Genomic DNA, 24,502 nt, shown 5'->3' on the forward strand with positions numbered 1-24,502 from the left:
TTCTTATATGTGAATAAAGACCAATCCTATAGTTTTAAGAAGTGAAAAGATGGTCATAATCATCCACACTCCAGCTGCAACATGACAACTGAGTGAGTTATTCCACCGTACCTGGTTCTGACGGACTGAGACTAAGTCTGATGATAGAAATTAGTCATAGGACTCAGGTGAATACACTTCTGTCTTGATAGCAACGGAGGGGCAAGCGCCCTGGCTCCTGAAAGCAAAATTTAGAAAAACGGGAATTCCCAATGAGTAAGAATATTCCTATGATAAAATGCTATAAAAGCCAAAACAGCAACCAAAGAGCTTACGGAAGAGATAAATAGAGTATACTGAAACAAAAGGACAGCTCAAAGTGGTTCTCACAGCTAGAATGGCTGGATAAAAAGACAAGATTGCTCACCCTGTCCTTCTTACAAAAATCCGCCATTTTACCACCAACTCAGGTGCGCGTTAATTAGAAAAATTTCATTGAATAAGGTCCATTCCGAGCACAATTCACAAAAATGCATGTAGGCCGAACTAACCACACCCATCACACCACACCTTCTAATGTTTGATTATAACAAAAATGACTGAAGTTAGAAAAAAGTTGAAATTAAATGTAAGTCGTTAATTTTTACAATTTCTTTTCATCATCAGAAGCAGCATGAGGAGGAGGAGCAGTATCATCTTGCTTAGTTTCAACAACTAAAAACAAAGAGAGAGGGAGAGAGAACATGTAAGAATAATGAATCATAACTCACTTGGTGCTTTTGGGTTCTCATTGTGATTAGCTCCTCCTACAGGAACATCATGAGGCACATCCTGTGGAGGAACATGCTCGGGCAGTCCTTTCTCACCTTTTGGTGACCCATGATCACTAGGTAATCCATGATCATTAGGTAACCTATGATCATAAGGAGGTAACCCGTGATCATTAGGTAACCCGTGATCATTAGGAGGTAATCCATGATCATTAGGTAATCCAGTATCAGGTTTTGTATCATGTGCTGCAGGTACTTCATGATGTTCAGTGGGTACTTCCTGGTGCTCAGGAGGTACTTCATGATGTTCAGTGGGTACTTCGTGGTGTTCAGGGGGTACTCCGTCATGGTTTTCCATTTTTGGTTTATGAATGAGGTTACCTTCGTCGTCATAATCATAATCATCTTCTTCCATTTCGTTTTCATACTGTTTGAATTCCTAAAATCATAAAACAAAAAATATATATAGTAGGTCTCTTAAAATTTTGTGAATCATTGTAATAATTTTTGTACAAGAAAAAAATTTTGAAAAGCAAATTTGCAAAAACTAAAGCTGTGCTATAAATAGAATAACGACATTACATCATCAGTAAACTCCTTGTGCTCATCATCCTCCCCAACTGGCTTCCATTCTTCCTTTATATTGAACAGATCAGTGTTAGCGTATCTCACAAACTCTTCTAACGTGATCAAGGAATCATGATCTCGATCAACCTGATATTGATTTGATATATCAGTGATATTGATTGATTGATTCATGTACTTCACTCATAACGTGTTCTCTCATTCTTGACATATCTTCGTGAGCTTCTCTGTCATTTTCAAAATCCTTACCATAATACTTCCTTATCTGAGGGAGAGAGAGAAAGGGGAAAAGAAATGAGGGAGAATGATGAGTAAATATGCATATTAATTATAAATATTTTGTTTTACTTCATTGACAAAAAGTGCTTCAACTTCACGAATGTCTAAAGTCCCATCTCCATTTGTATCTGATAATAACAATAATAATACATACAATTGTGCAACAAATGAAGTGAGAAAAACCAAGTACAAGGTTTAGTTGTACATGTACTTTATAAGCGTGCAATTACCGTGAAGGTGAAAGAATGTCCTAATGTCGAACTTTTCATCTTTAAATCCATCATCAGTCTTCCATACCTCCTCAAACTGATCTTTACTTGCTGGATGGAGCAATGGCTCATGAACCTTTCTCTCGTCTGATAGCTTCTTTAATCTAAAAAGAAACAAATAAATATAAATATATTTTCATCTTTTCTTTCGTCTAACCTTGCTTCTTCTCTGAGTCTTTGAGTTTCGTCCATTTCCTTTAATTTCTGTCTTCTTCTGTGCTCGAGTTTCATTTCAAAATTTTTGAAATCTTCACGACGAGCGTGATCTAACTGCTCCTGAATCCTTTGATGCTATTGATATAATATTAGTATTCATTATTACCATTATTATTATTATTAGTATTATCATAAGAATAACAGGAAGAGAATGACCAAATAAAATGTGTCAAATTACATTATTTATTTTATTATACAATAAGATGTACACATGGCTTTTGGAGCAACTTTAAAAATTCGTAAAAAATCCAAACTCAATCGGAATCAGCTCAAACTTTCTACACAACATAAGAAAATGTATATGTATCAGAAAATGTAATAAAAGTTGAGAATTCTCTCCTAGTCATTTTTGGTAAAATTTGGCTGATGACCCTGTACTATAGTACAGGGACTTTGGCCCAATTTCGGAGCAAATTAAAAAATTCGTAAAAAATCCAAACTTGATCGGAATCGGCTCAAACTTTCTACACAACATAAGAACATGTATATGTATCAGAAAATATTATAAAAATGGAGAATTCTCTCCTAGTCATTTTTTGCAAATTTTGGTCAATGACCCTGTACTATTATAGTACAGGGTCATTTGGCCTAATTTTAGGGCAACTTTAAAAATTTATAAAAAAATCTAATTTTGACCAAAATTCTATGGAAAACCCTGCAGTGTTTTCCATTCGTAATCCCTGCAGTGTCAAAGGTCTGAAGTTGCTATCTTCTGTACCTCTCTGATCTTCTCTTCCATTTCTTTATCTGACAAGTGTCTCCCTCTCTCTCTCTGTCTCCTAATCTCAATGGGCTCATGGGATTCTCCTGCCATTTTTTGCCTGCAGAATAATAATAATAATAATAAATCAATCATACACTTAATGTTACGACAGTACCTGTGAAGATCTCTCAACTCTTCAATGTTCCTCCTCTGCAGTTCCTCCATTTGAGACCGGATTCCTCCGTCACGGTGAGAGAGTCTGTCTCCGAGACCAGCTGCTAGATCTTCAGCTTTCTGCTCACGAAACCGCTTAGCCAAGTCTAACAATTCAGAAGTGTTTAAAAGATGATTGTCATCATTTAAAAATACATTCTTGTTGATTATTTTATGAAAGGAATTTAAATTAAAGAATAATCCTTGATTAAAGTACAACGCTAATGAAGTTGTAGACACAATAAGAATTAAGATTGGTAATGCATAACAGTATAACTAATGGTCACAATATCTATCGAAATAAAGAGATAAATCTGCCTTAAAATCAATTTCATGGGCTTTAATTTTCACAATCATTAAAAAAATTTTTGAACTACCAGTATGTTGTACATGTACATGTACCATAATAAAATTAATTATGGGTTAATTTTTATAGTAAATGCTACAAATTTTTCTCGCAATACGGTTGCACCAATTAACAAAAATAGAGCAGTCCTGTTAACAGAGGATCCCTTACCAGGATTATTAGCGATGAGTTCTTCCCAGTACCTCTTGTACTCCTCGTCCTGTCCTTTCATTGACAAAGACTCTCTTATCTTCTTCATCCTCTCCATTATAGTATCATGCAATGGACGCTCCCTTTTTCCTTCTTCTTTCTTCTCATTTCTAAAAGGAGAGGCTTCTGATGAAGACAAAGAAACAACGGATAGAAACAGAAACACAAGAACCCAAGAGGACATCTTAAATTTAGTATACGGACTTTCTACGGAGCAAGTTTAATGTTTTACTGAGAAGGTGCGGTTTTGTAAATTTAACTCCGGATATCCGTTCAGCCTTTAATATTGTGGGTGTGGCTATAATGGCAGGAATGGCTAGGGCAGAACCAGATATGTCAAATGCAGCAGAAAAGAAACGACAATCTTACAAATATTACAATCAAAGGTATTCGTTTTCATTGCCAATTAAAATACCTTTCTATTCTCTCTCTCCCCCTCGCTCTCAGATCTCAACTTGATTTTTATCCTGAACAAACTGATAGTGATGAAGAACCAAAAAGCAAAGCAATGATCCAGAAGGCATCAGATATGTAAGCTCTTGACACTTATTAGCACATGCACCGTACTTGTATATTTGCATCAAGCCCTGTGTGTATATATAGTGTGTTTGCACTCTTTTATCAAGACTACTATATCTGCTACTTCCACTACCAATACTACTCTTATCATTACTGTTGCTGTAGTTTCTCTCACTCTCTTAAAATATGATTACTGTATCACTCAGTTATTGTATAGAAGCCAGTTTAATACTAGCTCTTGCAGTTACTATACACAAATGTCAGGTTTCATTTAATATTAAGTTACTGTCAATATCAAGGACTTTCACTTGATAATGCAATCACTGATAACAGTGTAATACAACAGACTCTAGGATTCAGTGATATGTTGATTCATAGGTCAGGCATTGAAGACCCTTCGTGTGATCATCATCTATTATGGAGGGAAGCACCAAAACGTGTCCTACTAATGAAGAAGTTCAGAGATGAAGAGGTTACTGCAACTTTCAAGAATGTTGCAAAATGGCTGATAGAGGTATAAAGGAAAGATAGAGTAATGCATGCTTGACATAGTTATTGTCATTCTATAACAGCATACACATATTTGTGGTTATGAAAGCAGTGATATTTATGTTGATTCATATTCTGATAATTACCATAAAACGACTCCTGCATACTATGATACTGTACTTATGCTTTGTAGTGCTAATTCTGATCCTATTTTTGGTAGGAGATGAATGCTGTCATTATATGTGAGCCTGCTGTATTGAAAGAGAATCTTATCTGTCAAGAAGAGTTTAGTTCTATTTCTCGGCAATTTTTAACATGGAAAGATGGTAGGTAGTAATACATGTAGCACATACATGTACATTCTCTCTTTCTTCTTTATATTGTCTCCTCTTTGTTTCTCTTATTCTAAAGAAGATGAAGATTCTGAAGAAGAAGATTCTAAAGAAAAAGTGTTGTCAGATATTGACATAATAATATGCATTGGTGGAGATGGTACTCTCCTATACACCTCATCAATGTTTCAAGTACAATTAATGATGATCATATTAAACCTGTTATATCATTCATTGCTAGGATGGCACAGCAGTTCCTCCGGTATTGTCATTCAACAATGGCTCCTTAGGTTTCCTCACTCCCTTTCCCATAACTGAGTACAAAAGCCACATTCAGAGGGTCTTTAAAGGTTAGAGCTAAAACTGTATTACCTTTAACAGTGACAACCACTGAACATCAGTACAATATGTATATGCATTGATTGAATTTGATATGGCCAAAAAATCATGTTAAATATGTACATACACACATAAACCACTAGCTTCTTATTGTCTTCCATGTACTTCTATAGTTAATTTTAACACTCGCAACTTTATTTGCAGGTAAAGTAAGCATCACTCTAAGACACAGGCTAATATGCGAGATACGGGCAAATAATAAAGTTGCTCTCCCTCTTTCTCCTGATAATGAAGACATATGTCACGTTGATTATTGTAAAGACCATCCAGTCTCACCTCCTCCTAATGATATGCGAAGATTATCAAAGTTTTCGACTAAAGTCATGATAAGCAGCCAGGATAAACTAAAGACTAAAATGATGGTATGGAAGACTCGGATGTTTTTTGTTGTGTTTGTAGAGTTATCTAGCAATTCTTGTTTTTGTTTATTGTTTATTGTTTGTCAACAGGTGATGAATGAGGTTGTGGTTGATCGTGGCCCCTCCCCTTATCTGACTAATCTTGAGTTGTGCTGTAACGGTCGGCCAATGACATCAGTTCAAGGAGATGGTATACTAATAATAGATGATGACGATAATTAATTGATTCATTAATAATAGGTATAATAATAGCTACACCAACTGGAAGTACAGCGTATTCATTAGCAGCTGGTGCTTCAATGGTCCATCCCAGTGTCCCTTGTATGCTCATATCACCAATATGTCCTCACAGCCTCTCATTTAGATCCATTGTAATACCAGCTGGTGTGGAAATATCAGTAAGTTACCTATTATTAATGTTTAGCCTAACATCTATTAAACAAGTTGTGTGTCCCTTTGAATTTCATACTGAATGTTGGGAATTGCTTTCAAAATAAACTAGCAACTTTGGGCCAACAGCATAAAAACAGTTTTATGTAGACACCAAACTAGTTTCAACATAACCGAATGTAAGAAAGTTTCCAAGTGGGAATTAGTTTAAGCCATACACTAGGTAACATAAATATTGCATACAGTTTATTATGCTGTATTGCTAGTGACAACTGAATGTATGTTTTTAGGTCACAGTTGCGACTGAGAGCAGGAACTCTGCTTGGGTCTCATTTGATGGAAGAAACAGGCAGGAAATATTTCAAGGAGATTGGTTAGGATTTTTTGATTATTTAATATTTATTTTTTATTCTTTTCTTTAGTGTTGTGGTGACCACTAGCTCCTGTCCCGTCCCTTCTGTTAATAATACTGGTCACGTGACTGACTGGTTTGATAGTCTGGCTGAGTGTCTTCACTGGAATATTAGGAAGCAGCAAAAGAAACTATAAACTGTATCTATTGTGTAAATTATGTCATTCTGTTTGTTTTTAATTCAAAATTTTAACCGTTTCTTTAATAACTGATTATATTTTTTAATTAAAAATTAGAATTATAATATAATAATGTGTTAATATAGAAACTAAAAGTGTGAATGGCGTGTGACAGTTACTTGTATTTCAACAGCAACGTTGTGGTTGATTCTTGCTTCTATACACAAATCAGACATAATTATCGTTGACAATGACAGGGTCTAACCTTCTCTCTACTATACTGTAATGGCGTCATCTTGTTGTCATCTCTAATATGTGAATCGGCTCCTCGTTCTAATAATATTTTTAATGTTTCGGGACTATTCGATAAAACAGCGTAATGCAATGGAGTTAGGCCAGTGTTATCTTTAAGATTAATATCGCACCTGTGTATAATTGATAATTATAATTAATCTCCCTTTTCCCTCCTATTTCTTATCTCTCTCCTTACTTGTCTGATATTAATAATGCATTAAGTGACATAGTTAGGTTATCTTGTGAAGCTAAGTGCACTGCACTCCAGCCATGAAGATCAACAAGATTAATAGAATTAGGCTACAATGAATGAAGGAGAGCATGCAACACATAAAACATTATGCAGCAATGAAGAACTTACATTGTTTTGTACTATTAGCTGTATACATTGAGTTTTGCTATGCTGGACTGCATAATGTAGGCACGTTCTCCCCTCACTGTCACTTATTCCAATATCAGCCTATAAATAAAAACACAGCCATTATAATATAGTCCATTGCTCCCTCCCTTTATTCCTTCATACATTTCCTTGCAAAAGTGTTTTTATATTGTGAGGTTTATCTGCCAATACTGCAACATGCAACGGACTTTGAATACTGTTGTTGCGTCCATTGATGGCTTTGCTATCAACCGTTGAGTACTTTATAAGAGTTTCTAGTGTCCTATTATACCAATGGCAGTTAGTGATAGACTGTAGCAATCATTCTAATATCACTAGTACTTTGTTGAGTTGTTTCTAGCTGCTATATGATACACAGTTTCTCCATTGCAATCAGTTATACTGGTAATAGCTCCAAGCCTATAGGTTAAAATGTAGCCCTTTCCCGTTGTAATATTACACTTACTTTAGTAATGATTTGATGACACTGTGCTGCTCATGAAATGCTGCTAACATTAAAGCTGTTCTTCCATCTTTATTAACAGCATTGACACTAGCTCCTAAATCCTTTACTAACAAGCTGCAACACTATATTTAATAATAATAATAATAATAATAATAATAATAACAATAATATCAATTAAAATGATGATGGTTTTTACTTTACTGTTTCCAGCCATTGCAGAGTACATCAATGGGGTATTACCTTCAGCATCAGTGCAATCAATACCAGCCCCTGTCCCTGATAATTCTTTTACCAACTGACGATTATCTAAAAAAATAACAAAAAACAATAATAAATATCCTTTAGTAGTCTCACTGGATATTGCAGCAAAGTGTAGCTGTGATGGACTATTCTGTGTTAAGTTGTACTGATCAAGTAGCTCATCGACCGAAGACAAGCTAGCATTTATTGATGCAGAGGAAGACGCCATACTGCTAGTAATAGTAATAATAATAATAATAATAATAATAATAATATCAAGTATAATAATAATAATAGTATTAATATCAATAATAATATCAAGTAGATTTTCTCACAGTGGACTATAAACTGTAGGTAATGATCCAGTCCTGTGACCTGCATAAGCTCCCCCTCCTCCTATTCCTCCTCCTAGGCTTAGCATTGATATTGCTGAATTGGGTCTATGTGTGTAGTCAATGGAATTGAGATAAGAGCATTAAATTGATGCAATATACAGTACCTGCTATTGTATGGTGATACTACACTGGTGTAATCGTTGAACTGATAATACGAGGTTTTCTTAGCAGTGAATGTATCACAACCTATCAACAATGATTATAATGAATTAATAATAATAATAATAATAATAATAATAATAATAATAATAATAATAATAATAATAGTTGAAGCCTGCCTTGTATTTCACTAAGGAGGCCGATTTCAAGCAAACGTTGTCCAACTCTTTCGGCTCCTTCAACGTCAGTCACACCTTCCATATTAGCAGAAAACCACTGTGCTGCATCAAGACCTGTGACATCACAACAACATTAACAAATAATATTTAAGAATATTACGCACCAGTAAATATCCTAACTCCAGACTGAAGTACTTGAGATGGTATACCAGTGTTGGGATCAGATATGGCAGTACTGTACATCATCAGCGATTCATTGATGCTTTGATTATAGGGTGATACCCCATGCTGTTGCTATAGACACTGACATTACAAAGAATGAATAAACATGAACTTACTGGACTATAGATTGGATGCCTTGGTAGCATAACACCTGCCCTGATACCCAGTCCTGGTCTGTATATAAATAATAATCATAATTATTATTACTACCATAGTTATTATATATCTCTCAATACCTGACTGATATTGGCACTCTCCTAGGAATATTCCCAACTGTTGGTGGGTGAGGTAGGCTGGATCCTGTTGGTTGTGGTCTTGTTGGCAGTTGGGGTCTGTGGAAGAGTTTCTCTGATGACGGGCTAGCTGTGCCATCTGGTTTAAACCCTGCTCTCATTTTGGCAAGATATTCTTTTTGTTTCGCTATCTCTTCCTTTTCATCAGCTAGTCTGTAGAAAATAAAATGTAAAAAAATGTAAAAAAAAATTAAAAGTTTGAGAATGTCTAAAAGTATTATTTTATTAAATATAAAACAAGAAGTTGGCTCAAGCTTTTGGGATGCACTATTAGCTCCAAAAAGAATTAACAATTCTCACTACATGAGCTATGAGAAGTTTTTTTGAACATTGTTTAAAGATTCCTCATACCTTTTCTTTTCTTTTTCAACTTGTGCTAGTTTTTCTCTGTATTCATCTTCAGCTTCACTTCTAATCTTCTCCCTCTCCTAAACCATATACAAACACACACATACACACATACATGTACATGTACATATATGTAAATACACAAACGTTAGCAAACCTCTTCAATTGCCTTTTGTATATCTTCACTCTCTGCACCTCCTCCTTGCAAAAACTAGTGAGCATACAGACAGTCCAATAAGCACAATAAATGCAGTCATTATTGTACCATTTTCTCCATCTTTTCTATCTCTTTCAGTAGCTGCATCTTCTCTTCTTCTGCTTTTCTAAATAACTGCTTTTGCTTCACAAGCTCTGAAATGACCTCATCCTACACACACACATGATGATTGCATTGATCAGTTATATATTGTTCATGGATATTTACCTTTTCTCTCTTCAGTTTTTCTTCATCAATAGAAGGACCTCCTGTCCCTCCTCCTCCTCCTCCTTTCTCAAGCTGTTCCTTGAGTCTCTTTATTTCTTCCTGATAGGCTGACAGCAGCGCTTTTTGTGATACGTCTTTATTTATTATTGCTTTGTTTTTAACGTTTTTAGCTCTGTTATTATCGCGATATGGTAACAAAGACAATATCAGTAGGTTATTACCTTTTAGCAAACAATAAGCTATTGAGTGATTCGGTATAGCAAGAAGAGACGGGAGTTATTGTAGTTATTAGTGACGTTTTACAGTTACCACCTAATGAATCTAAAAAAAAAATAAAAAGAACATGTAAATGAAAGTTTGAAGGATTTCATAGGGCAGTTCACCTTGTAATATTCTGGTTAGTTTAGAATCTCTGTAAGGTATATGGGGACTGGAACTGCTAGTCAATGACATCACTACTTTACCAAAAGTATGGAGAGACACATTAATGTTCTTTGTCTCAGTTTGCTGCTGCAATTTAGCATCACTGTCAAGCCTATAGTAACAAATAAAGATTATTACTATCACAAAATTAATGGCTTACTTTTCCGATCCAGCTAAATCAACAAGTCTCAGTTTTCCAATGGTTACTATTCGACCACCTTCAGCAGTGCATATTGCATGTTCCACTATAATAGTGAACACTGTATGACTTCTACTGCTCTCCTATAAATAGTAACATTACATCACCAGTACAACACTGAGGGCCGGCATCTATAAATAGCATACCACATTCATCCTAGTCGATGCTGTCTTCCTTAGTGATGCTCCATCTTGTATCAACTTCTTTAATTCTCGAGTTGATCGGACGACATGTTCCGATAATCCTTCGACATAAACTCCACCCACTCCATCCTCTCGTATGCGAAGATTATCTTGCAAAGGGTTCTATGCCAAAACCACATTATCATCAATAAAGTGATTATCATCACACGTTAATTTTACCAGTAAATCTGTTAGCTTCTCGTTGTAGATTTCAAGATACAAAACACGAACAAGAAACTGGTCTTTAATGCTAGCGGTTGTTTTGATATCTGTTAATTGTAATGTTAAGGACAATATATACTAATGAATAAACTATAATTATAATATTTAATGTAATATTTAATTTAATGGAGGATACAGTTAAAGACTTCATCAGATGCTCTTGGTACTATTCCTCTGGTCATCTCGTCATTGCCTCCTTCAATTGTATAACTCTTACCAGTGCCTTAACAATAAATATCATAATAACTCCATTTTATTACATTTCATGATACATATACATGCATTTATGTTATGTAGAAAGTTTGAGCTCATTCTGATGAATTTTTAAAGTTGCTCTAAAATCAGGCAAAAGTCCCTGTGCTATAGTACAGGGTCATCGGTCAAATTTCACCAAAAATGAAAAAGAGAAAATTCTCAACTTTTATTACATTTTTTGATACATATACATGTTCTTATGTTGTGTAGCAAGTTTGGGCTGATTCTGATCAAGTTTGGATATTTTACAAATTTTTAAAGTTGCTCCAAAATCGGTCCGAAGTCCCTGTACTATAGTACAGGGTCATTGGCCAAATTTTGCCAAAAATAACTAGGAGAGAATTCTTCATTTTTATAATATTTTCTGATACATATACATGTACTTATGTTGTGTAGCAAGTTTGAGCTGATTTGGGTCAAGTTTGGATTTTTTACGAATTTTTAAAGTTACTCCTGCACCTGTTTGTCCATAAGCAATGATGCTTCCATTGTATCCTTCAAGGACTGACATTACAATGTGCTTAGCACAAGTATCGTATATCATAACCTGACTAGAGCTGAGAATAATTGAGGGTGGGAGAACATGAAAGAGAGAGAGAGAGAGGGAGGGAAGGAGGAAGAAAAGAGTAGAAAAGAATAAAATTAGTGCTACGAACAATTTGTTACTAATCATTACCTTGGATCAAACACAATGTCAAAGAAGAAGTTCTGCGAGTTTGAGGAAGAGTCTGAATTTTCAGAAAGCTCCTCCATATGAAAGGCGCTTGGTCTCCTTTTAGAAGGCTCATTCCTTGTAATAATGACAGCACTGTGAACCAACTCGACACTGACGCACTGCAACAAACAAAAAAGCAATCAAGAATCATGAAGGAGACATTTGCAATTTACATACATCAATGGCTCCTTCATTCTTCTCTCGCTCTATCTTTGGTCTAACTCGGACCGCAACTTTGAAATTATCAGAGCCTCCTCCACCAGGAGCAGGTTTAGCTCCTGATCCTCTTCTACTAGCTTCCATAAAGATTAGTAAAAGAGACTCAAATACAAAATCTACTGCACCAAACAAGGGTGGGGCTGCTCCACTGTTAAATGTAGGCGTGGTTTAAATGGCCACGCCCATAATGAATAATAATTATGTGGTAAGATTGGAAAAGGGAAATTTTAAAAAAGAAATAAATGAACATAAACAAAAGTGATATATATAATAATAAATAATGTGACAGAGACAACAACAATAAGAACAACAACTCAACAATCACAAAACAACAACAACAATAATAACAATAGGAGAAATTAATTAATAATGTTCTATGAAGGTTGTCAAGGTAATGGTGTTGCTATGGTGAAGTGTCTATTTGAGGGCATTGCCCAAGTCTTTATGTGTCGCGAGTATTAGTTGGATCTGCTGTCCAAGTTTAACATGCTTCTCTTTAGCAAGGGATAACGAAGACTGATGTGACGACTTTAAATTATTTAATTCTAATTTAATATCTGATAGCTGTGACTCCAGAATGGCATTAGTAGCTGTTGCTTCCTATTAGCAAAGCCACTAATCATCATTGCTATTCTTATTATTATAATTATTACTTGTAGTTTATCCTGCGATGCCTTTAAAGATGCCTGCAATGTTGTGACTTCCTATTAAGACGAGTTTAATTTAATTCGTTAATTTTAATTAATTTATTATCTTACGGTTCGCTTGTCTTGCAGGTCAGTTTGTACTGCTGAGAGAACTTCTTTTAATTCTTCATTTTCCTTTGTCACTGATTCAATCTCGCGTGAATTATCTTCTTGCTTTACAATCTTAAAGAGAGAGAGAGAGAGAGAGAGAACAGAAAGAGACAAAGAGTAAATAAACAAATAAAGCGTTATCATTACAGTGTACCTTCTTTTTCAGTTGGTCACATTCATCTTTATATTTCTGCAGCTGTTTCTTCCACTCGGTCACATGCTGTGCGCTCTCCTCAAGAGCTGTCTTTAACATTGTATTGCTGTTCCTTAACGTCTGCATCTCACTCTCCCACTTCTTCACATTCTGGGCACTGATAGAACAAACATTATTATCAATAATAATAATAATAAAGAAATAAATCATTTATTATGATACTACTAACCTGCTAGCCAGAGCAACTTTTAATTTACTATTTTCAAATTTCAAAGACTCAACTTGAGCATCCGATGAGACTTGCTTTGACGAAGAAGAGCGAGTGACAGAATCATTAACAACAACCTAAGGAATACAATGCTAATGCTAGAAATAATTATAACCATAAATGTACATGTACATCTAAATACAAATTATAATACATGATTATAAAGGTGATAGTACATGTACATGCACATACAAATAATAATGATAATATAACACTCTTATAATTCAATTTACTACAACTGAAGATATTTGAGGCATTCTTACATCATCATTATCCTTATCATTATTTCCATTGAGACTAGAGCTGGGAGCTAATGTCTCTGGTGCTGTAGTGAGAGATGCTTGAGTAGTTGAGAGAGTGGGAGATGTGATGGGTGAAGAAAGAGGAGGGGTACCTCCGCCATTTTGATCAGATGGGATATCGATTGAATCTGATCTGCTATCAACTAGTTTGCTATTATAAATATAGACAATAATTTTTAAAACAGTAATACATGTAGTTTTATTTCACCTGTTGGTGATAGATGTGTCTTGCAGAGTGGAATTATCCATGCTGCTAGAATCCTGCTGAGACGTTGTTTCTTGTTGCTGCTGCTGTTTCTGCTTCTTCCTTTCCTCGAGGAGAGCCTTCGCTGCCGTTTTTGCTTCCATAAATTTGTCGGAAAACTATAAAAACATTGTCAATGTTAGTACAAAACAATACTGATATTATTAATACGAGTAAATGAAAACAAATCATTATTATTATATATATATATATATATATACATGTGCAAGTACAAAATGATAACAATCAATTAAATCTGATATCATTTTTGTATAGTAAACTAGCAATACCTCACCATAAGTAAATCTTTCTCTGTACCAAACCCCAGACCATATATGGTATTAGCACGGTGGTCTGACCACTGGCCAAACTTTGGAGACGTTTTATTGAAACTCATATTAGCAGTGACAGTGCTATTGACGAGTGGCTATGACAATAATCATGGGGAAAAAGGGGGAAACCAAGAGAGAGAGAGAAAGAGAGAGAGAGGCAAGAACAGAAAATGAACAATTATTATTGTTAACTAAACACGATGATAACATTAATAATAAATATGATCGTATAAGTGAGTATGTATTTATCGATGTGTGTGTGTGTACATGTATCCAGTACCTTCTTTCCTTCAAGAGCAATGATTCGGTAAGTCTTTCTGTTGGTATCATGATAGTACGTCACACGGACAGCAGAACTTGATGAAGGCAGCCATTTCTTTTTTGTTTCCGGATCAATTTGAAATACGTGTGCTTGCACGCTCAGAACAGCTTTCTCACTACAACAAAGTAAATTAGATCCTTTACAATAGCGTGTCTTATTATAAATATATACCTCATTATGCTTTAACTGGTGGTAGAGGATCTTTGCTTGAACTTTTATAGCCTAAAATCGGTATGGACGACTGGCCTATAAGACTTATGGGCGACTTTTCTTTGAAATACGGGACAATAGAAAAATGGAGACAAGAGGGACCAGAAAAGGAGGGAGGAATAAACAACTCAAGACAAAACAGAGGGAGAGAGAGAAAAGAGACTGTATCAACACCCCCAAATAACCACACCCTTCAAACAGTTACCATGACGACCGGTAAATGAGCCACGCCCTTTTGAGCCACACCTTTTTGCTTTTGGGCGTATCTCGTTTTCTGCAGCAGCAATTATGGTGAGCTACAGCAATACTACTGATGTCCGTTTGCTTCAAGAGGACAGGGAAATTGTTCCCATCAGTTTAGCCATTACTAAAGATAAACTCATTATTGGAAAAAGGAATGAAGCACTGATACGACTAGCAGAAACTAAAGTAATACCACAATGACTTTCATAATCAGGCAATTGAATGTAATCACTCACTTTCTGTTCCCCTCCATCAGAAAAAAAAACTATAAAAATAAAGAATTTTCTTATTTTTAGTTTCGGTCAAAATTGGTAGAAATCCCTGTACTATAATAGTACAGGGACTTTGGCCCAATTTTAGAGCAACCTTATCATTCATAAAAATTCAAATTTGATCTCAAATTTTCTACTCAAAATAAGTACATTTTTTCTCCTCTCTCTCTCCATCTCCTTCTTTTTTTGTGTCAGGAAGGGTATAACCATCGTGAAGTAACTCTAAATAAACGAAATGAGAAATTAGGTCTTGTACTGAAGGTATGCCATTATGCACATTATTTGATGCTTTAATATGTTCATAATTATAATAGGGTGGGTTCGATAGTAATGATGTATTGCAAGTATCAAGAGTTGAAGAAGACTCTCCTGCAGGTAAGCCACAAGTCTGTGATATTAGTTTATAGTCTTTGTATCTTAGCTGAAGCTGATATCAACCCTGGTGTCCTATTAGTCCAAGTTAATGTTTTCATTTTAATAATTGTAATTATTGTATAATTATTATTGATAGATTAATGGTACACCAGTGCTGAATAAATGTCATGATGATGCTGTAAGCTATTATTACACATTTCATAGTAACTAATAATGCTCTTATGCAGATTGACATTATTAAGAATAGTGGAGATGCTGTACAGATTCATATAGTCTCGCTAAGAGCTAAAGAAAGAAGTCCAGGAACAACTGATGATGTTGGACTAAACCTATTGACTTTAGGTCAAGATCATGAATTGCCACTAGCTTTATTGTACCTAACGCAATACTCAATGAAACAAAACAGATTATTGTACGTTGAGGCTTAACATTAATACAAATATTATATCTATTATTATTAAATAGGCCGGACTCACTGCACATTATAGTCCATCCTTCAGATGCTGGTAAAGAGAAGAAAGAGTTTATACTAGGATCCAAAAAGAATCTTGATGTTATTATTAAAGAATTGAGTAAAAGTATTATATCTGCTAACAAGAAGAAGGTAATGAATCATCTCACTCAATAATGTATTTTATTTATTTAATTTCTATTTTTAATAGGTTGATGAATTAAAGAAAAACTTTGACTTACATGACGTAATATTTTTAATAATGCACAATAATAATTATGTTTTTTCATATGCCCATAGTTGATACTAGTATGCTGGGTAAATGAACTGATGGCATCATCAAAACAAAGCAAAGTTTGGATGAAAAGGCTACTCGTTTTAAGAAATGAAGAATTGGAGATATACAGTGACTTTCCAGTAAGCAAAGTGATTGCATAATATTTAGTAACATTTTTGTGTATAGAGGACTGCTGGAGACTGGCAGTCACCTGAGCTACACTATGGTGTATGTGACATTACATGGGGCCCATTGGTGAAGAATGATACTAATAGTCATATATATCGTCCTCACTCAATATCACTGCAGTCATCAACTGGAGGAAGGCACATTTTATCATTTGGTATGTGTTTGGTTCTTATTGTTTTCTCTATCTAATAATCATTGCACATATATAGAATGTGATATTTCACTTCATTATTGGGAAAGAGAATTGCTCATGGAAATCAAAGATGTTGTCATGAAAATAAATGTATGTTTGCTCCTATGTAAGATCAGCAGGGTTGCCAATAAGGGAGTGACAGGGCTTATATTTACATTGTTCATTGCCATCATTAGCAACCCTGATTATCATTTCCTTATATTATCATTAGGCTAGAACATTTGCTGCAAAGTGGGAAGGAAATGCTGTTGATTTAACAATCGATCTACAGCAAGGTTTTATCATTGAAGACTCAACTACAGCAGTAATAATGATACTGTCCTCTTATAAATGGTTTTATATTGACACTTATAGACTAAGCACTGGAGCAAGAAATTTGAAGAATTGGAGTCATCCAGTGATAATGGGAGCAAGGTGTTGTATCTTACCTTTAAAGATGGTGTTAAGCAATGTTTGGAGCTGACAGAATTACATGCAGTACTTTATACAATTGAAGCATTTCTAAAAACAAGAGTTTCTCTCTTATAAAACTTTTTCTAAATAAATTTATTTTTTGCAAAATAAAAAGCAAATTAACTAGACTAACTATTAAGAATAGTTTGTTAATAGAAAGGCGTGTCTAACCACACAGCCACACCTCTTTCATGGAGAATAAAAATGAAGAGAAATTACAGAGTTCTTCTCTTCATCTTGTTCTGTTTACTTGTCTCTACTACACTAATACCCTATCTATTATTGGACACTTTATCAAATGACCCCGCTACTGAACTACCTACCATCATTTCATCTCTACCTCCTACAGCAAGAAAAGCTCTTGACCTAAGTAATGAAGATGAGAGAGTTCTAAAACAGGACATAAACGAGCTGACTCGTATTAAACACTCAGTTAGGAACGAGCTAAGAGAATTAGAGGCACAGCGTGTAAAAATTGTACAGGACACTGAAAATCACAAACTAATCTTATTTAAATTACAAGACAACATTGCTGCTGCCCGAAAAGAGCTACAAATCACTCAGCATGAATTATCTAAAGTTTCACACGAGTTGTACTCAGCTACTAAAGCGTATACTCCTCAGACTATCATTACAGCTCCACCAATTGTTATCTTACCTCGTGCACCTTTTTATCCAGTTAACGACAAACCACGCTCTCTTTCTAAATCCAGTCACCTTTTTACTCCATGTTCGCTGATGAAGCCATTCAAAGTATTTTTATATCAAAATAATCAAAAAGCCAATAAAGAAGCTGTTGAATACCTGAAGGACATTGATAGTCTAACTCACAGGAAAGAGGAAGCGTGTCTCCTTGTTTCAATAGACACTGGCGCCAACACTGATGAAGAATACAACAAAGATGATCATGTACATATTATACTGACTCTGCCATATTCATCTCCTTCCCAATCTTCTTTGTCAATAAGGCGAGAAGTCCTAACTGCCCAGTCCGTCCCGTCTACCCATTGGAGGTATGGTCATGACATTATCATTCCATCATTAGTAGCTGCTAATGATCAACTTTGGAGCCTTGTACCAGCTTACAGGCAGTACTATTTCTATTTTGAAGGCAAGCCAGTCACAAAGTACGACAGGGACTTTTCTTTATGGCTACAGAAATTGACTGGTGGGACAAAAGGTGACGTATACATTAAAACCAATTGCAGTACATTGAATATCACAAGGATATCGGGTGGTTGGGGTTTATGTGGTGATGATAAATCAAGATCGTTATTATTAATGAAATCGACTTATTCGTTAATCGTATCTGCTAATAATAGCATTGTGGATTATATAAGATTATCTGAGTCGTTAGCTTATGGCTCTATACCAGTAATCATAGGCAAAATGGATCTACCATTCGGATCAATATTGGATTGGAACAGTGCCTGTGTTACAATACCTGTTACTGAAGTTCATGAAATATATTATATACTACACAGGATAACTCACGATCGGCTACTAGAGATGAGAAGGATTGGTAAATTCTTTTACGATACATATTTTAGCTCTTCCGTTCAGATAATAAAGACAGTGATATCAATAATGCGCTATAGAATGAACCATCTGCCACCTCTGGTCACTGACTACCAACCAAAGAGGATTAAAACTTACGGCATTCAAATAAACCACTTTGATTCACCTCAGTTTAACGGAAGCATGTCAGTCTATACGTATGAGTTCTGGAACCGGCCCCCTGGACCATTTTACATGTATCCGCATTCGCCTGCTTACAGCCCTTCTCCTGTTTCTGGTAGCCATTATCCAACCATGTCACCCAACGAATTAAAAAAACTCCCTCCTCATATTGTTCAAGCAGCTGGCATTACTGGACCATATTTTCAAAACTATTTGCTAGGGGATGTCCCAGGGGAATACTTCACAGTAGTAATGCTCACCTATAGAAGGGAAGAAGTTGTTAAGGAGTCTATTGAGAGATTGAATGGACTTGATCATTTAGCAAAAGTCATTGTTGTATGGAACGATCCTGACACTTCTCCTTACACCATTGAATGGCCAACCCTGTCTGTCCCTGTAGAGGTAAGTTGTTTTTTATTATTGCTATCATTGTTATTGTTTTCGTGTGTCAATATTATTATTATTATTATCATTAAGTCTGCAGTATTATTATTATTGCTACCATTGTTGTTGTTCTTATATTATCGCCCTAAGGTAATATGGTGTGAAGTGAACAGTTTAAACAATCGCTTCTTGCCATTTAATGGAATAAAGACGGAAGCCATCCTCTCCATCGATGACGATGTCTACCTCAGACATGATGAAATACAGTTTGCTTTTAGGTCAGTATTAGCATTATAATGATGATTATGTTATATATTAATCATACTGATGTTCACTTTGGCTAATTTTTACTGGTTTTCTGCAATAGAAATAAGTTTTTTCTAGCACATAAGCTAAAACATGAATTTCTAGAATAGCCAATTCACGAAATTTAAAACTTTCTGATATACTGACATATTGACACTAATGATGATAATATTGATTTCATTATTGAATGTTGACAGGGTGTGGAGAGAATCTCGTGATAGACTAGTTGGATTTCCTGGCAGATTCCATTCCTACGACATAAAGCACAATTCCTGGCTTTATAATTCAAACTACACCTGTGAGCTATCAATGGTGCTTACCGGAGCCGCCTTTTTTCACAAAGTAAAAAATGATAATGATAATAACGATGGACATAATAATTACTTTTTTAGTATTATTCGTATTTGTATTCGTTATGGCAGCCAGTGGCTGTAAGAGATATGGTTGATAGTAAGATGAACTGTGAAGACATAGCTATGAATTTCTTAATTGCTCACGTTACACGGAAGCCTCCACTCAAGGTATGCGAAGCAATTATTTTCAAATTAAACAAATATCAATCATTTTTTGATTGAATGTTGTGTAGGTTACATCAAGATGGACTTTTCGTTGTCCCAACTGTCCGGAAGCTTTGTCTCAAAACGAAGCCCATTTTAACGAGAGACACTCCTGTATCAACAGTCTCGTTAAGGTTGTAATCATATAATAATTAATTTCATTATTATATCTTTGTCATTGTGTTGGTATAGATTTATGGATATATGCCTCTGTTATACACTCAGTACAGATTGGACTCTGTTCTATTCAAGACAAGACTGCCTTCTCATTTAGAAAAATGTTATCAATATGTTTAATTCAGAAATAATCACTGTGCATAGTTAGTCTTATTTCTTATCATTGCTCAATGAATGTTGTTGATTGTAATTGAATACAGTAATTAATTGTTAGTGGGCGTGGCTTAGTATAATAACCACGCCCATATCATAACATTAATGTTGTTTACCCTCCTGCTGGTTGGGTGGGATCGTTTCTCTTTAGTCACCTTCTCTCTTTCCTCTCTCTCTCTCTCTCTACTAATGGCTCACAGGCCGAGACTAGGTCATGTTATACTTACGCGTTATGCAAACAAACCGGAAGAATTAGACTGTTTTCTCTCAGAAATGGAAGAGATACGACAAAAGGAAGATAGTGCCATTTCTAACTCTTCAGAGACCAACCACGCACAAAACGCTGGAGGAGAAGACGAGGACTCTGACAATAACGAACAAGAAGAAGGTTAGAGAAAGAAGCATCTAGCATTATTATGGTTGTGATGATATTTTAAATCCGCAATATATAGATGCCAACTGGCTCAAGAAAGCTGGTTTTGAAAATTTCGTCGCTTTAATGGAGAGTGAGTTTAATGGTGAATGTGTTGTGTATTTATTTATTTATTAATGTGTACAGACACGCAGGGTGACGAGTGTCCATCGTCCCACATTGATATCACCGGGTTACCGAAGGCTCACGCGGTGGCCATTCGACAGAGAATGCACACACTTCGTACGACTATCAGGTATTGCGCAATAATGGGTGTGGCCTCGTGGATTATATTAGTGGGGTTTCTTTAGGTCGAGACGCGGTCTTGAAAAGAGAAGAGGTTCTGGTCACAGTGATGTGAGGCATTTGTTTATGGAATCGAAACAAGTAAACTGTTATTATTATCATCATCATTATCAATATTATTATCATCATCATCATCATCATTATTATTATTATTATTATTATTATTATTTATTATTATTATTATTATAGCATGTTGCCGATAGCTCAGATAGTTCTGTTGAATTACGCTCAGTACAATCTCGTAAATCCACACCTTCTCTTCAATCAATACCTAGCGAATTATTACTTGACGAAGCCCCACCCCCCTCTACTAACACACACTCCTCTATTACCGATATTTCATACCCACCTACTCCACCCACCACTGATGACACATGTCCCACAACCCCGCCCACTACTGATTTGAACGACCCTGACTCTCCCATGGCTAAACCCCCTCCTAGTGACCTTCCTTTATCTAAGAACTCATCACCCTCTCCGGACTCTGGTACCACACCGATACAGGCTGACATTAAACTAGTAAGAATATAATTATTTTTAAATTATTAACTGGTAAGAATAATTATTTTAAAATTATATTAAATAGTAAGAATAATTATTTTAAAATTATTAAATAGTAAGAATAATTATTTTAAAATTATTGCTATCCTCCCTCTCTCTCTCCTCCTTCTCTTTCCCTTGTAGTCATTTTGCTTATCGAGCTATTCTCAGTTATCAAAGTCCGAAAGTTTACCGGTAAAGAAATAACAAATAAAGAAATAAACGAATGTATTATTAATATTCATTATTATTATTAATATTCATTATTATTATTATTAATATTATCATTGCTAGAGCATATCACTGGATCCTGACTCACTCGGCATAACAACAGTTGAGGATCTATCAGACGGTGATATGGAGAAAATTAGATGTTTAGCCCATATTGAGCTAACCATTACCTTTGAGGAGAACAGCATACCATTTAAAACACTTAGAGCACCAAGACAAAAAGGCAACAGTTAGCTGTACTTTATGTATCTTAAATTTATTATTGCTCTTGTTTGATAGTTGAAGAGAAGCAGTTTGGGTCCAGTCTGTCTGTACTGTGGCAGTTGGACCAGCAGAGATGTCCCAAAGCTGAGGTCCCGATCATCTTCAAAGAAATGATACAGTTTTTAGAAAATAATGGACTACACGATGAAGGGATATTAAGAGTTCCTGGATCAAAACAGAAAATTAAAGTACAATCTTGTCACCTCTCTCTCTCTCTCTCTCTCTCTCTCTCTCTCTCTCTCTCTCTCTCTTTCTCTCTCTCTCTCTCTCCCTCTTTCATTCTCTCTCACTCCCCCTCTCTTTCTCCTACTAATTGTACTCTCTCTCACTTATCTGTAGGAGATACAGGACGAAATTGAGGCTAACTTTTCAAGTGGTAGCTTTACATTTGATGGTTGTAAAACAGTTGTTGTGGCATCGTTATTAAAACAGTTCATACGAGAGCTACCAATTCCATTACTGACCTACGAACTGCTACCATCATTCGCTAGCATTGCTGACATTAATGATCTAAAGGAACAAGTCAGAACACTGAATCTACTGATATTGATTTTGCCATCGCTACATCAGAGGGTACTAAAGGTAAGTGTTTTTGTTTACATTTAACTGTTACATAAACAAATCATCATATGGCTTCGTTGCAGTGTTTACTTCAATTCTGTGAAAAGATATCCAAAGAGACAGAGCATAATAAGATGGATATTAAAAACATATCGATGGTCCTAGCCCCTAACTTATTTTACAAGCTATCATCGTCAAAATTATCCTATAATGATGTCACACTAGCTGCTAAAACAACTCACGTTGTATTACTAATGATTCGATATCATCGTGTTCTATGGACCGTGAGTTTGTGTACATGTACATATGTAAAGGGAGAGGGAGAGGAGTGTGTCTTGTTGTGTATGTCAACACTTGTACTGTATCCAAAGGAAAGGAGTGGGAGGGAGAGAGGTACAGTCAAACCTGTCTTTTTCGGACACCTTGAGCCCCAATAATACCCTCCTGATTATGAACCTGTCCTTATTTTAGAGGTTCATTAATACACATTACTATTGTATTGGGACTGATACTACCTGTCCTCATTATAGAAGTGTCCTTATTTTAGAATGTCCACAATGTAGGCAGGTTTGACTGTACATTCGTTTAAAGGGAGAGGTATGCATGTATGTACCTGCCCATGTAGTTAAGCATGCACATGTACATGCCCATGTAGTTAAGCATGATGTTATTGTCAAGTGTATCTTAATTCATTTGTACTTGTACTGAACAGGTTCCAAGTGGAATGCTCTCGCAAGTCAGATTCCTTTACGAATCAGAGCTCAAGAAGCTTAATAAGAGGAATGTTAAACAAGCACTCCAGAAGATGAGTCAATCTGAAACCACACCACCAGCAAAGAAACCCGAGGTAACATAGATTGAATAAATAAATAAATAAATAATAATAATAATAATGATAATAATTTGTAGTCTTCAAGTAATAATACAATAAAGGTGAAAACACCTTATTTCAAGTCAATAAGTAAAGTCGTCAATATACAAGAGAACCCAACAGCTAGTACTGTCATTGCTAAACTATGGAAGAAATCACAGATTGATTTTGACGTCATTAGGAGGGTCAGTATCACCAGCACTAGTGATTATACACAGATACAGCAGTCACCTAACGGAACTGACATTGAATTTGATGAAGACGTAACCGAGCAGTTTCTATATGAGGTTGGGGGTAATATTGGTAAGTGCATATATAGAATGATGTGCTATAGTAATGATGAATTGATAACGATAACATTCATTTTAATAATAATAATATTATCGATATCCTAACTTTCCTTTACCATTTCTAAAATCACATCTTTCTACATCTTAGTGTAAGCATATTTCTAAACTGTTCTTTTATATGAATAATAATATTTGAAAATCTAATAATAAGTATGTATAATAACTCATTACTAATGTGTTGTGTAGGTGAGAGGAGGCTGCATCCTGATACAAATATGTTGGCGCTTTTTGAGGTTAATCCAGCAGCTGTTTGGGTCATCAAACCAAAGAATTGTCCTTCTAGCACTGAATGAGAGAGATTGTACTTTATGTGTGTGTGTGTGTTATTTTTTAATAATTATTATTATAAATTGTTTTATTAATGCACAGCATCAGTCACTCTGTGTATTTATTTTCCTTTCATTTTTAAATTCTTCTTATTAAATTTTTATCAGTAAAATTAAATTTTTATCATTAAAAGGGCGTGGCTGTTAAAAGTTTTGATC

The 24,502-nt window shown here is 35.3% G+C and overlaps 7 protein-coding genes across 9 annotated transcripts; 4 read left to right on the forward strand and 3 right to left on the reverse strand.

Annotated features, from left to right (window-relative positions):
* Positions 1-553: 553 nt before the first annotated feature.
* LOC100637379 (nucleobindin-2-like) lies at positions 554-3,798 on the reverse strand. The gene is made up of 10 exons (XM_003386383.3): positions 3,532-3,798; positions 2,977-3,121; positions 2,817-2,919; positions 2,040-2,173; positions 1,844-1,986; positions 1,683-1,741; positions 1,513-1,599; positions 1,332-1,463; positions 750-1,188; positions 554-693 (listed from the first exon to the last, which is right to left on the reverse strand). The coding sequence occupies exons 1-10, from the start codon at positions 3,752-3,754 to the stop codon at positions 623-625; spliced, it is 1,536 nt and encodes a 511-aa protein (XP_003386431.1). The 5' UTR covers positions 3,755-3,798; the 3' UTR covers positions 554-622.
* A 35-nt stretch (positions 3,799-3,833) lies between these two features.
* LOC100640413 (NAD kinase-like) lies at positions 3,834-6,686 on the forward strand. Of its 2 annotated transcripts, none has more exons than XM_019996140.1 (11): positions 3,834-3,956; positions 4,018-4,101; positions 4,468-4,603; positions 4,799-4,904; positions 4,990-5,102; positions 5,152-5,260; positions 5,454-5,671; positions 5,759-5,858; positions 5,909-6,066; positions 6,349-6,431; positions 6,481-6,686. In XM_019996140.1, exons 1-11 carry the CDS (start codon positions 3,874-3,876, stop codon positions 6,605-6,607), a joined length of 1,317 nt encoding a protein of 438 aa, XP_019851699.1. In that variant the 5' UTR covers positions 3,834-3,873; the 3' UTR covers positions 6,608-6,686. The 2 variants fall into 2 exon arrangements, with proteins under 2 accessions (XP_019851699.1, XP_019851700.1); XM_019996141.1 differs by having other exon boundaries at positions 4,993-5,102.
* Positions 6,687-6,688: 2 nt separating this feature from the next.
* On the reverse strand, positions 6,689-12,292 carry LOC100640540 (kinesin-like protein KIF11-A). Its single transcript, XM_003386408.2, has 28 exons — positions 12,102-12,292; positions 11,886-12,043; positions 11,669-11,766; positions 11,091-11,177; positions 10,913-11,001; positions 10,697-10,855; positions 10,512-10,633; positions 10,312-10,463; positions 10,150-10,249; positions 9,929-10,100; positions 9,770-9,871; positions 9,662-9,715; positions 9,508-9,584; positions 9,100-9,309; positions 8,980-9,037; positions 8,806-8,935; positions 8,642-8,755; positions 8,468-8,549; positions 8,304-8,408; positions 8,083-8,201; positions 7,925-8,034; positions 7,729-7,850; positions 7,605-7,682; positions 7,407-7,545; positions 7,245-7,343; positions 7,080-7,183; positions 6,855-7,014; positions 6,689-6,806 (listed from the first exon to the last, which is right to left on the reverse strand). The coding sequence occupies exons 1-28, from the start codon at positions 12,225-12,227 to the stop codon at positions 6,765-6,767; spliced, it is 3,168 nt and encodes a 1,055-aa protein (XP_003386456.2). The 5' UTR covers positions 12,228-12,292; the 3' UTR covers positions 6,689-6,764.
* A 110-nt stretch (positions 12,293-12,402) lies between these two features.
* Positions 12,403-14,970, reverse strand: LOC100640667 (homer protein homolog 2-like). Of its 2 annotated transcripts, none has more exons than XM_003386409.3 (10): positions 14,734-14,970; positions 14,521-14,677; positions 14,204-14,335; positions 13,873-14,027; positions 13,626-13,815; positions 13,324-13,439; positions 13,095-13,251; positions 12,902-13,012; positions 12,797-12,847; positions 12,403-12,743 (listed from the first exon to the last, which is right to left on the reverse strand). In XM_003386409.3, exons 1-10 carry the CDS (start codon positions 14,736-14,738, stop codon positions 12,561-12,563), a joined length of 1,257 nt encoding a protein of 418 aa, XP_003386457.1. In that variant the 5' UTR covers positions 14,739-14,970; the 3' UTR covers positions 12,403-12,560. The 2 variants fall into 2 exon arrangements, with proteins under 2 accessions (XP_003386457.1, XP_019851701.1); XM_019996142.1 differs by having other exon boundaries at positions 14,521-14,680.
* Positions 14,971-15,009: 39 nt separating this feature from the next.
* Positions 15,010-17,357, forward strand: LOC105312665 (gamma-2-syntrophin-like). Its single transcript, XM_011405491.2, has 13 exons — positions 15,010-15,201; positions 15,483-15,548; positions 15,602-15,662; positions 15,709-15,746; positions 15,799-15,840; positions 15,890-16,074; positions 16,128-16,266; positions 16,325-16,360; positions 16,414-16,530; positions 16,577-16,733; positions 16,789-16,862; positions 16,984-17,076; positions 17,127-17,357. Exons 1-13 carry the CDS (start codon positions 15,061-15,063, stop codon positions 17,298-17,300), a joined length of 1,323 nt encoding a protein of 440 aa, XP_011403793.1. The 5' UTR covers positions 15,010-15,060; the 3' UTR covers positions 17,301-17,357.
* Positions 17,358-17,399: 42 nt separating this feature from the next.
* LOC100640795 (exostosin-like 3) lies at positions 17,400-20,524 on the forward strand. Its single transcript, XM_003386410.3, has 6 exons — positions 17,400-19,307; positions 19,440-19,567; positions 19,793-19,937; positions 19,988-20,116; positions 20,182-20,286; positions 20,345-20,524. Exons 1-6 carry the CDS (start codon positions 17,430-17,432, stop codon positions 20,447-20,449), a joined length of 2,490 nt encoding a protein of 829 aa, XP_003386458.1. The 5' UTR covers positions 17,400-17,429; the 3' UTR covers positions 20,450-20,524.
* Positions 20,525-20,582: 58 nt separating this feature from the next.
* On the forward strand, positions 20,583-24,461 carry LOC100640920 (rho GTPase-activating protein 18-like). The gene is made up of 13 exons (XM_019996144.1): positions 20,583-20,870; positions 20,935-20,988; positions 21,042-21,150; positions 21,206-21,281; positions 21,390-21,719; positions 21,885-21,935; positions 22,035-22,200; positions 22,251-22,423; positions 22,575-22,817; positions 22,880-23,080; positions 23,509-23,643; positions 23,706-23,970; positions 24,204-24,461. Exons 1-13 carry the CDS (start codon positions 20,588-20,590, stop codon positions 24,308-24,310), a joined length of 2,193 nt encoding a protein of 730 aa, XP_019851703.1. The 5' UTR covers positions 20,583-20,587; the 3' UTR covers positions 24,311-24,461.
* The last annotated feature ends 41 nt before the right edge of the window (positions 24,462-24,502 follow it).

The sequence above is a fragment of the Amphimedon queenslandica genome, unplaced genomic scaffold (assembly GCF_000090795.2).
Source record: "Amphimedon queenslandica unplaced genomic scaffold, v1.1 AMPQUscaffold_13421, whole genome shotgun sequence".
NCBI lineage: Eukaryota > Metazoa > Porifera > Demospongiae > Haplosclerida > Niphatidae > Amphimedon > Amphimedon queenslandica.

What these genes read in the sequence shown, in the direction of transcription:
- LOC100637379 (XM_003386383.3), bottom strand. Translation starts at nt 3,754, where the DNA reads ATGTCCTCTTGGGTTCTTGTGTTTCTGTTTCTATCCGTTGTTTCTTTG. An exon ending in TGGAAGAGAAGATCAGAGAG is followed by an intron (nt 2,174 to 2,816) that starts GTACAGAAGATA and finishes TTATATCAATAG; the next exon opens with CATCAAAGGATTCAGGAGCA. An exon ending in AAGCACTTTTTGTCAATGAA is followed by an intron (nt 1,600 to 1,682) that starts GTAAAACAAAAT and finishes TCTCTCCCTCAG; the next exon opens with ATAAGGAAGTATTATGGTAA.
- LOC100640413 (XM_019996140.1), top strand. Translation starts at nt 3,874, where the DNA reads ATGGCAGGAATGGCTAGGGCAGAACCAGATATGTCAAATGCAGCAGAA. An exon ending in ATCCAGAAGGCATCAGATAT is followed by an intron (nt 4,102 to 4,467) that starts GTAAGCTCTTGA and finishes GTTGATTCATAG; the next exon opens with GTCAGGCATTGAAGACCCTT. An exon ending in ATTTTTAACATGGAAAGATG is followed by an intron (nt 4,905 to 4,989) that starts GTAGGTAGTAAT and finishes CTTATTCTAAAG; the next exon opens with AAGATGAAGATTCTGAAGAA.
- LOC100640540 (XM_003386408.2), bottom strand. Translation starts at nt 12,227, where the DNA reads ATGGAAGCTAGTAGAAGAGGATCAGGAGCTAAACCTGCTCCTGGTGGA. An exon ending in GATTTAGCTGGATCGGAAAA is followed by an intron (nt 10,464 to 10,511) that starts GTAAGCCATTAA and finishes TTGTTACTATAG; the next exon opens with GCTTGACAGTGATGCTAAAT. An exon ending in AGCTTATTGTTTGCTAAAAG is followed by an intron (nt 10,101 to 10,149) that starts GTAATAACCTAC and finishes CGATAATAACAG; the next exon opens with AGCTAAAAACGTTAAAAACA.
- LOC100640667 (XM_019996142.1), bottom strand. An exon ending in GACACATCTATCACCAACAG is followed by an intron (nt 13,816 to 13,872) that starts GTGAAATAAAAC and finishes TATTTATAATAG; the next exon opens with CAAACTAGTTGATAGCAGAT. An exon ending in AAAGTTGCTCTGGCTAGCAG is followed by an intron (nt 13,252 to 13,323) that starts GTTAGTAGTATC and finishes TTGTTCTATCAG; the next exon opens with TGCCCAGAATGTGAAGAAGT.
- LOC105312665 (XM_011405491.2), top strand. Translation starts at nt 15,061, where the DNA reads ATGGTGAGCTACAGCAATACTACTGATGTCCGTTTGCTTCAAGAGGAC. An exon ending in TGAAGAAGACTCTCCTGCAG is followed by an intron (nt 15,663 to 15,708) that starts GTAAGCCACAAG and finishes TTTGTATCTTAG; the next exon opens with CTGAAGCTGATATCAACCCT. An exon ending in AGATATACAGTGACTTTCCA is followed by an intron (nt 16,531 to 16,576) that starts GTAAGCAAAGTG and finishes TTTTGTGTATAG; the next exon opens with AGGACTGCTGGAGACTGGCA.
- LOC100640795 (XM_003386410.3), top strand. Translation starts at nt 17,430, where the DNA reads ATGAAGAGAAATTACAGAGTTCTTCTCTTCATCTTGTTCTGTTTACTT. An exon ending in CCCTGTCTGTCCCTGTAGAG is followed by an intron (nt 19,308 to 19,439) that starts GTAAGTTGTTTT and finishes TATCGCCCTAAG; the next exon opens with GTAATATGGTGTGAAGTGAA. An exon ending in GTATCAACAGTCTCGTTAAG is followed by an intron (nt 20,287 to 20,344) that starts GTTGTAATCATA and finishes GTGTTGGTATAG; the next exon opens with ATTTATGGATATATGCCTCT.
- LOC100640920 (XM_019996144.1), top strand. Translation starts at nt 20,588, where the DNA reads ATGTTGTTTACCCTCCTGCTGGTTGGGTGGGATCGTTTCTCTTTAGTC. An exon ending in TTTCGTCGCTTTAATGGAGA is followed by an intron (nt 20,989 to 21,041) that starts GTGAGTTTAATG and finishes TAATGTGTACAG; the next exon opens with ACACGCAGGGTGACGAGTGT. An exon ending in TACATCAGAGGGTACTAAAG is followed by an intron (nt 22,818 to 22,879) that starts GTAAGTGTTTTT and finishes GCTTCGTTGCAG; the next exon opens with TGTTTACTTCAATTCTGTGA.